The 13,207-nt window shown below is 37.1% G+C and overlaps 1 protein-coding gene across 1 annotated transcript; it reads right to left on the bottom strand.

Annotated features, from left to right (window-relative positions):
- Positions 1-2,257: 2,257 nt before the first annotated feature.
- LOC122077305 (26S proteasome regulatory subunit 6A homolog) lies at positions 2,258-12,433 on the bottom strand. The gene is made up of 10 exons (XM_042643218.1): positions 12,179-12,433; positions 11,945-12,061; positions 10,304-10,411; positions 9,520-9,711; positions 9,229-9,420; positions 4,147-4,265; positions 3,940-4,027; positions 3,469-3,588; positions 3,245-3,385; positions 2,258-2,507 (listed from the first exon to the last, which is right to left on the bottom strand). Exons 1-10 carry the CDS (start codon positions 12,293-12,295, stop codon positions 2,430-2,432), a joined length of 1,272 nt encoding a protein of 423 aa, XP_042499152.1. The 5' UTR covers positions 12,296-12,433; the 3' UTR covers positions 2,258-2,429.
- Positions 12,434-13,207: the final 774 nt, after the last annotated feature.

Below are 13,207 nucleotides of genomic sequence, written 5' to 3'. Positions count from 1 at the left end.
ATTTAGCGGCGGTAATTTTAACGCTATTGAAAAGGAATCCATTATCTCGTATAATTCTATGAAAACCAACTTTAGGGGGTGACACGTGTATTGATACCAATACAATGGTCCAGATCTGGTACAACTACAAACCCAAAAACGAAAAGTATCCATTATGTACTTATTAGTAGTGGCCCAGCCTCTGCCAGTCTGAAACCCTACCCCTCTCCCCTCCCCACCATTGCACGATACTACAACTCCCACCCCTCTTCTCTTCTTACTATATAATGTCGTTATTTTGTAATTTTATTGTAATTTCTTTTTCTATAATTCTCTTGCAATCAGACAAAGCCAATCGTGAAAAATCCTAAATTATCAATCTCATATCACCCTAACAACCCTTATGTTGCGATCCCCCAATCCAAAGGTTTATATAGGCAGTGGATGTTCATGTAGACCAATCTAGAGGCCGTGGCATCATACAATTGATGATATGATGGATGGTCATGGTAGATACCAATAGCGGGCTAATGCCCATTGCCCATTGCCCACCTCCCACCTCCCACCTCCCACCTCCCACCCTTTGTTATTCCATTTGACGAGACCAGTACCCACCGTAGATATCTTTTACATGGTTCTCGGACTTGGCCTTCACGAATGCTTGTCATTTGTGAGTTTCCTGCTCTACCTCTGCAATTTTGGGCTTTGAAACACTAAAATAGGAGGGTATATCAGACATTTTATAGGGAATTTGTTACAATAGTTTAAAGGATCTTAAGAGAGATGCCCCGCACGTAATTTCCAATTTCAGTTGATGATACTCAAAGCCTTTGTTGAACATTGTCATGCTACCTCAAAAGATTTTTTCACAGTTTTCAGTTGACGATACTCAAAGCCTTTGTTGAACATTGTCATACCACTTCAAATGATTTTCTCACAACTTATTATGTATTGGAACTAACTACCCTCAAATCCTCTAATATGATCATTATTTACTTTATTCTTCCTAGCTTTGCCACTCATCCATATCAACATCTTCATCTCTGGTAATAGTTATTTTATCACTATAATGCTTCCCAACACACCACACCACACCATACATCATAACTGGTCATATTATTATTCTATAAAATTTCTCTTTAAGTTTTAAATGAATACATCGATTACACGACACTCCAAATGCACCTCAACACTTCATCGATTCTATTATAATTCTCTGTGAAATAGCATTTTCTATATCACCCAATTTATTTATGATTGAGCCCTAATACCTAAAATAATCACTTTGCAAAATCTCCCCCCACCCCACGCCCCCAACTCAATTTTCACCACCTCATTATCCATCAATGAATTTTAATTACACATTATATAATCTATCCCTATTCTGCTTTACCAAAATTGATCTCCATATCTCCAACTTGGGAGTTAATCCCTACTTGTTTCATCAACCAAAATAATATCATAAAAACAAAACACACACTAAAGTACCTCCTTTTGAATATCTGAACCATCCATTTTTACCACCACCACCACCACACCCCCCCCCCAAAAAAAAAATTAAAGTATTAATCCATCCATTATACACAAACAAATAAAATTGATATTTTATATATTGGGGTTCACTGCCTTGATCCCTACCCTACCCTTCTTACATTTATCACCACATCATCATACAGATCTTTAATCATGTACACATACTTCTCTCTTTTTTTGGTTTAGAATGTCACATATTTACTGGAGGATTATGCTTTCCTTCAAACCCCAAACACACCCCCCAAAATATAAATATATATATATATATATATATACACACACACACACTTGTACCAAAAAATAAAAATAACTTTCCCTGAAGAGCAACTTCTAGGTACATGGAATTTTCCAAATCCATGCACATTGGTATCACTTAGATGATTCTCAGGAGTCTTTTTATCCTCTAGCAATAATGACGAGTTGCATATGGCACAAATTTGACACCCCAAAGGCGAGGAAATCGTGCTATCTTAACTGATTTCCAAAGTGAAAATCCTTGAGACCAATAATCAACTCATTTTAGAAAACAAGGTACTCCCCAGGGGAACCAGTCCTATAAAATCAGAGATCTCATTATACAGTGTCAGAAGATCGCATGAACCGATGATGACACTCAAGGGCAGACTGCATTTGTATCCGAGGTAACTCAAAAATCATCAATGATGAACCAAAAGTTTTAGATGTGCTTAGATTTCCCCGAGGAATCAATGAAGTTTATTTCAGACAAAAACTTGGGATTGAGAAGTGCACAGAAGATATAGATATGTTATAGATTACACCAAAGTCACAAGGGAAACATCTGGGTTCTGATTTTAAAGAGAGAATTAAACCTTCCTCTGCAGTCATTTACTAAAATTGAGACAAACTAACCTTCATGCAATCATTAACAAAATAAGAGGCATACAAAAGTAGCATATTTATGCATAGTAATTTAAGCTGGATTTCTTCTTTGCCTGCACCTGAATGATGCCTTCATTGAAGTCTTCATGCATCACCTGGAAATAGACCCATTTCAGTAGAGAAAAATTTTCCCTTCGATGGCAGGTCAAAAGACTTGACAAAGAACATGACCATAGTGGAACAGATAAACGAAATACTCAAAACGAAAAGAAAAAGAAAATGTAGAGAGAGGAATGCTACGCAAACAAATGGACCTGGCAACACAACAAATTACATTACTGGTCACACACCAGTTGAGATAGCAAAATTATCTGATTATGAGCTAGAGTGGGGATATGTGCATCAACTGTAATACACAGTTGTCAAGGTGGCAACGAGATGGCAGTCACCATCCCTACGCGGGCCAAGGAGCCAAAGGCAAGCTCCATATGTAGCATATCTATGCTAATTCCAGGCATGTCTTCTTCTTCTTCTTCTTCCTCCCCTTTAATTTCCTCTCTTTTCTTCTACCTTTTTTAATCTGCTATCCCCTGGGTCTGGTATAGGTGCCTTGAGCATCAACTATCGTAACATTGATTATTCACAGCTCTCCATATGGAAGAGAGAACACCGGTGGGTACCATTCATCACACCGATCATCATCAGTCTCAGTCATGGAGGTCTCGCAATATAACAATCGCGCAGTATCCAGACAACTTTAAGTTCAGGTCAATAATGTATGGTACTAATAGGCAACTTGCAAACAAATAAAATACATCTCTTCAACTGACAAAATAAGACAGCTCACACCATCTTTTTTTTATGACCCAAATTTAGGTAAGAGAATACAGACCTCAGTTGCATCCCGACGAAGAGCTAGCATGCCTGCCTCTACACAAACAGCTTTTAACTGTGCCCCGTTGAAATCATCTGTTGAGCGAGCCAACTCTTCAAAATTTACATCAGGGTGGACGTTCATCTTTCTTGAATGGATCTGCAGTTCCAACAGGACCAAAATATTTAAGGTTGGTGAAAACTAGGAATTGGGAAGTTGAGAATCATTCTGTTTGAGCTCACCTGCAAGATACGAGCTCTCGCTTCTTCGGTAGGATGGGGAAATTCAATTTTACGATCCAATCGACCAGAACGCATGAGAGCAGGATCCAGGATATCAGCTCGATTTGTTGCAGCTATGACCTATACTTCACCAAAGTTCCATTAAGATATTAAAGCAATGATTATTCAAAATGATAATGGATAAAATGGGGTTAGGCCAACAGAAACCAGCAATTTCTGGCGCATAAGCATTTCTAACCATCTACAAACAGTAGATTATGTTGTAAAAATAAATCCGGAAGAACAGATATGAGGAAGCTCATAGTCTACAAATATAAAATCACCACCCACAAGAAATTTCATAAACCAAAACCCACAATAATTAATGAAATACTATATATAGTTCAAATAGTGCATATAGCCCGGATAGAGTGATCAAGTAGAAAACAAATGAAAATATAACCAAGACGAAGGAGTGCATAAAGTTATGACCTTTATCCGGTCATCACTGCTAAAACCATCAAGCTGATTAAGCAATTCCAACATTGTTCGTTGGACTTCTCTGTCCCCACTCACTTCACTGCAGCAACATATAAAAGCAATGAAGTGTAACAGAAATAAATTCATTGACTACCATATTGATATATTTATCATAACAGAGTTACAATTTGAAAAATACAAAATATGACCACAGCATACCTATCAAACCGCTTTGTGCCAATTGCATCGATTTCATCTATAAAGATGATGCAAGGAGACTTTTCTTTGGCAAGCTGAAAAGCATCACGTACAAGTTTTGCCCCATCCCCGATGAACATCTGATGAATTGCAAGTTGATTATGAGTAAACTGGTGGTTCATTAATTACCAAGAAAGGCATCTCATCCAGTATAGAATTTATCACGTACAAAGAAACACAAAGTTCTGTCTGTGAGTATAGCTTTCCCATAAAGTTACATACACACACAGAATTTCCTTAATATATCATACGAAGAACAACCCCAATAATGTAATTTAGGGCCTGAAAAGAAGATAAATAAAGAAGGACTTCACCATATCGTCCATGAGGTGGATCATTAGCAGACACATGAGATGGCTCATTACTTGGTGGATGTACTTACCATTAGATTAGGAGTTCTAGTGACTTTATATGAATGAGGTAAAATAGTCTATGTTGAGTAACTGAATACTGCCCACGTGAAGTAACCACGTTCATATCTCACACAAATTGGCATGTTTATTTCAGAAGTGATATAACCAGTGACAAACAAATCAAGAAGGATATAAGGATCGTAATCAGAACACACATTGCTATAGAGCAATACGCCAATACCAATCCAATCCACACCATGTATATAACGAGCTAGATGGAAATAAAACAAGCCAGGTCACGCATCAAAGCAGAATATCACTAAACAAAGATAATAAACTCTGCAACAATAGTCACAATTTTATATAACCCAGCCAATTCCTAATAAAAATCAGACCATTGACCAAACATATATTAAAAAGGGTAGCAGAAGAGATCTTGAAGTTCAAAGAACTCCAATCTCATCTTACCTTCCAAAAGATATTACCAATTTGATTTCCCTTTGAAGAATGTCTCCTATCTCTTTGACAATCAGGATAGACGAATTTGGACCTTGACCAATGATGGAAATTTTCCATCTAAAACCTTGGTTAGGCTTCCACTTAAGGACCCCACCCTCTTCTTACCAACCTCCCTTTCCCCATCTGATATCCTTTAAAACTCATTTGGAAGATTCAAGCCCCTCCCAATAAAGTAATAGCTTGTGTGGTAAGTCATGAAAATACATGAGATAGATTGTAAAGGAGACCTGGGGAAATTTTTATTTAATGGAATAATGTGCATTACTGACGGAATCTCTTATACTACTATTCATCCATTGTAGCTATATAAGGGCTGTCTGCGCCAATATCCTCTCTTTCGAGTAAACTAGATATTATTTTATGAGATCCAAGACTTGATGGGGTTTTAGCAATACAAATCTCTCGTGAAAAAAAGGGAAAGCTTTTGTGGAGATAAGTTTCCGAAGTGACTGTTTAGAACATTTGGAAGGAGAGATAAGAGGTTATTTAGAGAAGAGAAGATAAGGTAAGATATAGAAAATAAGATAGAGATACAAGAGCTAGGGGAGAAAATAGAATATTTTGGCTTTACAGATGAAGCGTGGCATCTTGGATTGGGTAAGGAAGCCAAACTCATCTCTTTTAGAGAAGTTTTGGGATTTTCAAGAGTCCTCTATTCGATAATGTTGTTATATACAATATTTACAATATCAGTAGTTATCCATAACTACTCTACTTCCTTAACTTTACTATAACTACACCCACTCCTCTCCACTACTAATAACCACATAGTACAATAATAAACTTACCTAACTTACATAACTACTCCCCATCTTGTACACTTACCATGGACTACAATTTCCACCGAGTTGGTAGACATCATCCAAGTCAGGACAGCAAGATGGGCTGGTGGGGATTATTCATTTAGTGGTATTACCCTTATGATCCAATATTCAGCATCCCAATGGCACACTCCCTTGTGGGTTTATTAAGCTCAACTTTGATGGGATCTTGAAAGGTAAAATCCATTCCTAACAGGTGTTGGTAGAGCTTTCTTGGATCATGAAGACTAAATTGCTAGTCTTGTTCTCAGGTCATACTGATGTATTTGAATCCACTTCTGCAGAGCTGATGGCTTTGGTCAAAAATTGCTACTCACAGGGGCTGAAATGACTTCTTAGTCGAAGGAAATGCTGTTTAGTAATCAAATGTATGGGATGGAGAGATGTTGACCTTGGACATATCTCCTTAAAAGGTACACATCTCTCAGTATCTCCACAAAGTTTTCATTTCAATGGAACAAGCATTTTTAAGAGTTCTCATCCCAATGAAGGATGAATTTTGCAATATTTTGGCTGATGAATTATCCAAGTCTGGGCGACGCAGTAGCACTCGTGTGGCTGGACCAACACAACCCACTTTGGGTTTGGGAACTTGCCAGAGATTAAGTGGGAGGCAGTCTTCTCCTTCATAAATCCCTTTTCATATACATAAATATATATTCTGTTCACATTGTTTTCCTATTCTTTCTCTGTTCAAACGGAGTAAGCAGTCTCGACTCTTGGAACCCAAACTCTGTAGAGCTTCATTGACTTGGGCTGAAACTTGGGGGTTTGGATCCACATCTAGGGATCAACTGAAGTTGGAGAATCTAGGCCCCAAATATTTCCCCCACCGTAAGAACCCAACCCATGTTCAGGTGTGATTTCTGAGTTGCCACCAGACATAGGTTCAGGCCCATCAAGCACTCATATTGCAGGTTCTTGACTTGATTATTAGAACTCTTGGGAGGACTGGTAGTTGTGATTCACTGCCTGAAGTCCACATCAATTGAGCGTCCTAAGAGGGAAAGCCCATAATATTGCAAGTTGCAGTCAAGAGGTTGAAGACAACTTCTTGTTGTGAGTTCTATTTCCTTTTAATTTCAGTACTACCTCATATACCCCACCCTTTTGTCTTTATCCCAATATAACTTATGTTCATTTCTAGTTTGTACACATTAAATAATTGCAAATCCCCTCGTGCCCTTTGCTCTTTTATTCTATCAAGTGGCCCCTTGATAATTCTGGTTAATTACCAGATTGCCATTACCTCCTTATGATAGGGCTATATTTCTTTGGGTGGACTCATAGTGATCCCAAACGGGGGTTTCGAACCCAAGATTGCATCACCGGGGGAGCCACCCCAAATGACCAAGAAAAAGGAAAGGATAAGAAAATAACAAGAGATTCTAATTTAAGGTGTATAATAACCATTATTGCAGTTAAATGTAAGACATGAAGCAAACAATGCAAAAAACTAGTTCAAAACAAAGACAAGGGGATGTATAGGCTAGAGATTATTTTAGGTACATTGAAAGTATGGATCAAGAATCCTAGACCAAAAAAAAAGTGCCTAAAGTAAGGCTGGTGAGCTCCTCTGAGGAACTACTAATTGAGAACCATTTGAGAAATGTATACAGGAGAAATCCTTCATGGAAATTGTAAATACTTCGCTATAGCTAAATAAGTTTTCAGAAAGACGAACATTTAACAAAAAATTAAGATCACATGCCGACCCAATCAAAGTTCAGATTCCGGAGTGCAAGAGAAGCATGGCTTATCCGAGCAGTTACTTGAGCTCAAATCAACGAGACAAAAAATAAATAAAAATACTAGATAAATGGAGAACATGAGTCATCATTTCACTTTACAAAAATAAGTAGCTTAGAGCAATAACCAATCACTGTATAGCCAACTGTATGCTCTATTCTGTTGAGGCTGATCAAAACAAAACATGAAACTACAACACTGCAGAACAATTTCGGACTTAAGCTAAGGGGATTATGATGTAAACAATTTGATGATTTCACTTATGAAGAAAATATTAGATAAAAGAACGATCATCAGATAATATGGGATGGTAGTAAATAGAATAAACTCAAACAATATGTAAACATGAGAGCCACAATAGGCTTAGCACCTAGGATTTGCATTGAACTGTATCTCTTTCCATGGTTGTAGACTAGTGACTATGCACATAAAAGCCCATGTGCAAGCTATTTTTTGGTAGCATAGTTTTGATTGAAGAGTCTAGCAGTGTGTAATAATGAACAAGACTTAATTAGGGATTCTTTCGATCAATAGGGTTTCAAGTAAGATACAAAATACATGGAGTCCAATTTTACTAGAGCAATGAGTAGAACTAAGGAAACATCCAAATATATTGGCCTTGATAAATGAGTAGAATTGAGGAAACATCCAAATATATTGGCCTTGATGTGCACCAAAGCAAATCACCTAAGCATTATCAAATTACCTAAGTATTATCACCAATAAGGGAGGAGATACTTGAATGGAGATGTCACCTAAAGAAACAGAGGAACATGGATAACAGAAATTTGCTTCTAGTCTTCTACAATGTCCTTATAGTGATGCCTACAAACAATTTGATGGGGAAATCTTATAAAATCACTACAGGACTCACCATGCTAAAAGAACAGGAATGCCAGGGGAAATAAGAAACAATAGATTCATAAAATAAGACACAGCTGAGATGACGTTGTAGAGAACCAAAATGTACTTGAAACTCTGCTTATTTCTTCTTTTCTGTTCTTCGTAATATATCAGAGTTCTGAAATTATATTAAACTGCCCTAATATATGAAACCAGCCCTTTTAATTCCCATTTAGTGAAGTTGTGTTGCATAAAGCCACGCTCACCAGGAGGTCTCAAGTTTGAGCCTCCAGGCCGTTACCTCCCCCCGTTATAGAGTAGGTAACAATTAAAAAAAAAAAAATCCCTGATTTATACTTATTTTTGGACTTTTCCAGCAGAATTGTAAATGTTTTAATTAGACTGGCTGAAGGTTTTAGACAAGGCTGTATTATCAGGCTCGTAACCTTGTAAAAAATCCTGATCATCCTACAGTAATTCGTATACAAAGTTCATAATGAGAATCATAGAGAAATAAAAATGGATGGCAGTAAAAAAAAAAAAGCAAAACACGCTACCCAAGTATGTAAAAATAAATGAAATTTCAGTGCCATGTCTGAAATTTCACTAAAGCATATAAAAACAAGTAATTTGGAACGAGAATTTGAGAATAAGCACATATTTGTAGAACCCGTTGTCGAGGAAAAAATCCATTAAGGACAAAGCAGTGTGTTTAAACGATACTATTCCGTAAATATTTTCTGAAGGTGAATACTAACCTGTACAAGTTGGGGACCAGCTAGCTTCAGGAATGTGGCATTTGTCTGTGCAGCACAAGCACGAGCCATTAGTGTTTTTCCAGTTCCTGGAGGTCCATACAAAAGCACTCCTTTGGGTGGACGAATTCCTAACTTTTGAAACCGCTCTTTGTGAGTCATCGGCAACACAATAGCCTCAACAAGTTCTTGAATCTGTTGCAAAAACAATATAATAGGATATAGTGAAAAGAATAAAATAATTAGTGTGTAGTGATAATGATCCCCTGAAAGCATGTCTAAAACAAACAATACCTGCTTCTCCAGCCCCCCAATGTCATTATAATCTTCAGTTGGTTTTTCATCAACTTCCATAGCCTTTACCCGTGAATCATACTCAGACGGAAGAGTATCTAAGATCAAGTAGCTGTCCTTGTTAACTCCAACCAAATCACCCGGTTTCAATTTATCAGGGTCCACAAGCCCAACAACAGGCAGAAAGATTGTCTACAATCAAGATTGGCAGTATAAGAAGTGAATCTACAAGTAGAAGTCAAGGAATACTTCATGAAGACCAATACAGATTATTTTCTTTTCAATAAATATCCAGAGAAATAGTACAGAATAAATCTGTAATGAATGAAAGTGCGCAAAAAAAAGTATTCAAATGAGAAATAATAAATATCCACCAAAAGTTACAATCAGCAATCCATACTCGATAGATAATTTGGACAACCAATCATAGTTGTCAAGGCGCCCAAGGCAAGTGCCATATTACATGCATATTTGCCCTATTCCAGGTTTTCTTTTTCTTCATATGAGACATGTTTTCTATATTAAAGGTATATTTACTTCATCATGTGGGTATGGGCACCTGGTCACCTTGGGCATTCCAGCATTGCCTTGTCAACTAGGCGTAGGTAGCATCTTGACAAATATGCATCCAATAAAAATTTACCAACCATTCAGAAGTCCAATAAAACAGATCATTTGACATAAAAAAAAAAAAAAAAAGTTCCCTTATCAATTGAAAACAATTAGACCCAACTAGAATAAAAATAAGCACGATATATGAATTCAAATATATTTGTTCACTGACCTGCCGGGTAGACGTCTTTAATACAACACACTTCCCCTTCCTTTGAGAGTCAAGATCAACATTAGCACCATCTTCTTCTGCCTCATCTTCTGGATTCATTTCCAAAATCTAAAAGCATCAACAAATTTTCATTAAAATGTTGTTGACAGAAAATATCTCAGCAAAATCATTTGCTCCTTCAAATGAAGTAAATAAATCCAGGTTAAGGATGAGATAAAAGAATCTAAGCATGCAAAAATCTAAAAGTAATCCCAATACTCCACTGAATAAGATTTGTAACTAGAACCACCAAAAAGAAGTTTAGGGAAAAATGAACAGTATAGGCAGTTTATGCCTTTACTGTATATTTGTGCAAGCAATGGACAATCAAGAAATCAGTCCTTTTAACAGTTAGTAAACCAGAGGGCAAAAAGGATACAATAAGGGATATGGACGGGTTCAATTCACTCTGAATAAGTAAAAGTACAGTTAAAAAATAATTACATATATAATATAATATAATGCTATATCTAGGTCAATAAATATTTATTACTTTTTATATATAAATACATAGTGATATTAATAATATGGAAAATGAAGTATTTGTTCTGCGTCTTGGACTCAACATGGAAGCATTTCGGAAAGAAAAAATTGTAAGGCTGCGCATAAAATGTTTATCAAAAGTTTATCCCAAGGAAATTTTAATGTGTCAAACATAAATTAACCAGCAAAGCAACGCTGTTAACCACAAAAGATTCAATTACAAAATTGAAGCCCATGATGCCAAAAATCAAGACCAGGGTCTACGACACCCCACACCCATGTGCCATACAAGTAATTTAAATCTCATTGGAGAAATAGGATCCATGTAGCCCCATTTAGTTGGGATACGGCTGAGTTGAGTTGAAGACCTAAGGTACTTGATCCCTTAATAGAACTACTCTGATAAGAGGAATTGCATTCCCATGAAAGCATAAAATAATTCCAACTGCAAACCTACCTTTACATAAGAATGAAGAGAAATTCTAGTGGAGAACTTCCTGCCAAAACTTACCCTTTCATATCCAATTAAAACCAACCACCCTGCTTAGTCAAACATGAAACCTTTAACACTAACAGCAAGCACTTCCACTACAATCACCTTTTATGTTCTATGAAATATTGATGGAGAAGGGAAAGGTCACAGAACTTGCCGTACTTCCATCAGCATCAACTTTAGGTTTTACTTAATATTCGCACAGAAAAATAGTAGTTTCACACAATTTCTTGTCACCGCCAAACTTCTAGAAACAACAAATAGCAGTTATCCCTTGAAAATTGTGTTAATAATTGCAGGACCCTTGCATAACCACTGAGTAAGAACCAAACTAACAAATAAGCAGCGGATGCAGGCAAAGCACATCTCCAACACTAAAACCTAATCCTACAATTCAACATCAAATTCTTAACGAAACTATCTTCGGAACAGAGGCAAAATGGCACACTACAAATATGAGAGAGGCTCAAGAGAGAAAATAAGTGATTGTAACAAGAAACCGATTCAGATTTTCACAATAAAGACACAGTCGTCGACCCGCAAATTAGACAAAAGCTAAATCTGTTTCTCATGACCTAACATAACAATCATATCGCTTTAGAAATTAAAAGGAAAAGATAAATCACCTCAACTATGTTGCCGACCAAGTAAGGCAGCTGTTTGTTGAGCTTGATCTTCTCCTGGTTCTCCTTTATCTTATCCTTAAAGGAATCCAACTCAAGATTTGTTCTCTGCAACTCTTCCTGCAATAAGGGATGACGAGAGTAACAAAACCCTATTAATATTTTCGATTGTAATCCATGTAAACAAGAAGATCAAGAAATCGAGAAAACTATTGAAAAACTATCTGGAAGCATTGCCTTTAGGATCCGAATTTCGTTATCAAGAAGTCTCGAAGCCCTAATGATGTCGTCTGTAGACATTGAAGCGAGCTGATCATCTTCGAAGCTGCTATCTTCAACCATTGCTGAGGCCATTTTCGAGAGAGAAGGAGAAAGAGAAATCGAAATCGCAGGTTTAGCAGAATTAAGAAACACTGAGGAGCCTTTTTAACGACGGTGAGGAATATGGCAGAGCGTAACTTTCTCCCGAAGAAAACCCAAATGTTGAGCATGTAAATTGTAAATTGTAAATTGTAATTTGTCAAATGGACCTGTCTGACATTCCAATGTTTCCTTCTTTTTAGGTTTAGATTTTTCAGGCCCTGGCCCTGAGTTCGGGGCTGGGCCTGAGCCAGCTATAGGGATTCAAGGTTGGGCTGGTGTTTTCAAAAGTCAGCCCAAACTGACCCTATTGGCTATTGCAAGTGTGCTCCATGGCAGTGATCATAGCCCCCAGGACAAGCTCCCATACGGTAAGCAGTACTTCAGCAGGACCAATGGGCTATACTAGGCATGCCAAGACTCAAACCATGGTTTTAAATATCGGTGCGTATCGTGCCATATCGGCCGATACGTATCCGTATCGGTAGGCATCGGCACGATACATACCGATACGTATCATTAAAATTTTAAAACCCTTATGTATCGATATGTATCCTATGATACACACCGATACACACCGATACACACTGATACACCATCGATACGCATCGATACTCACCGATACGTACCGATACTCTATGAAAAATTCAAAATTGAAGTGAAATGTACGTTTCGGTATGTATCGGTACGTATCGGTATGTATCGACCGATACACACCAATACGGTCATAAAATGGCCAAAATGAATAATTTTTTAGAAAAACATAATTTTCTGAGGTGTTTTTGTTCAAAAGTTGCTGCCAACCATTTTTCTCTCTAACTAAAGTGGAAATCAAGGATTGGGAACAAGGATTTTACATTTATGGGACAATTACAAACCTTTGATTCTTAGTACGATACTTTCAAT

This window comes from Macadamia integrifolia, chromosome 4, assembly GCF_013358625.1.
Source record: "Macadamia integrifolia cultivar HAES 741 chromosome 4, SCU_Mint_v3, whole genome shotgun sequence".
Lineage (NCBI taxonomy): Eukaryota > Viridiplantae > Streptophyta > Magnoliopsida > Proteales > Proteaceae > Macadamia > Macadamia integrifolia.
The sequence above is the reverse complement of the archived record's forward strand: the minus strand, read 5'-3'. Positions and strand labels throughout refer to the sequence as shown.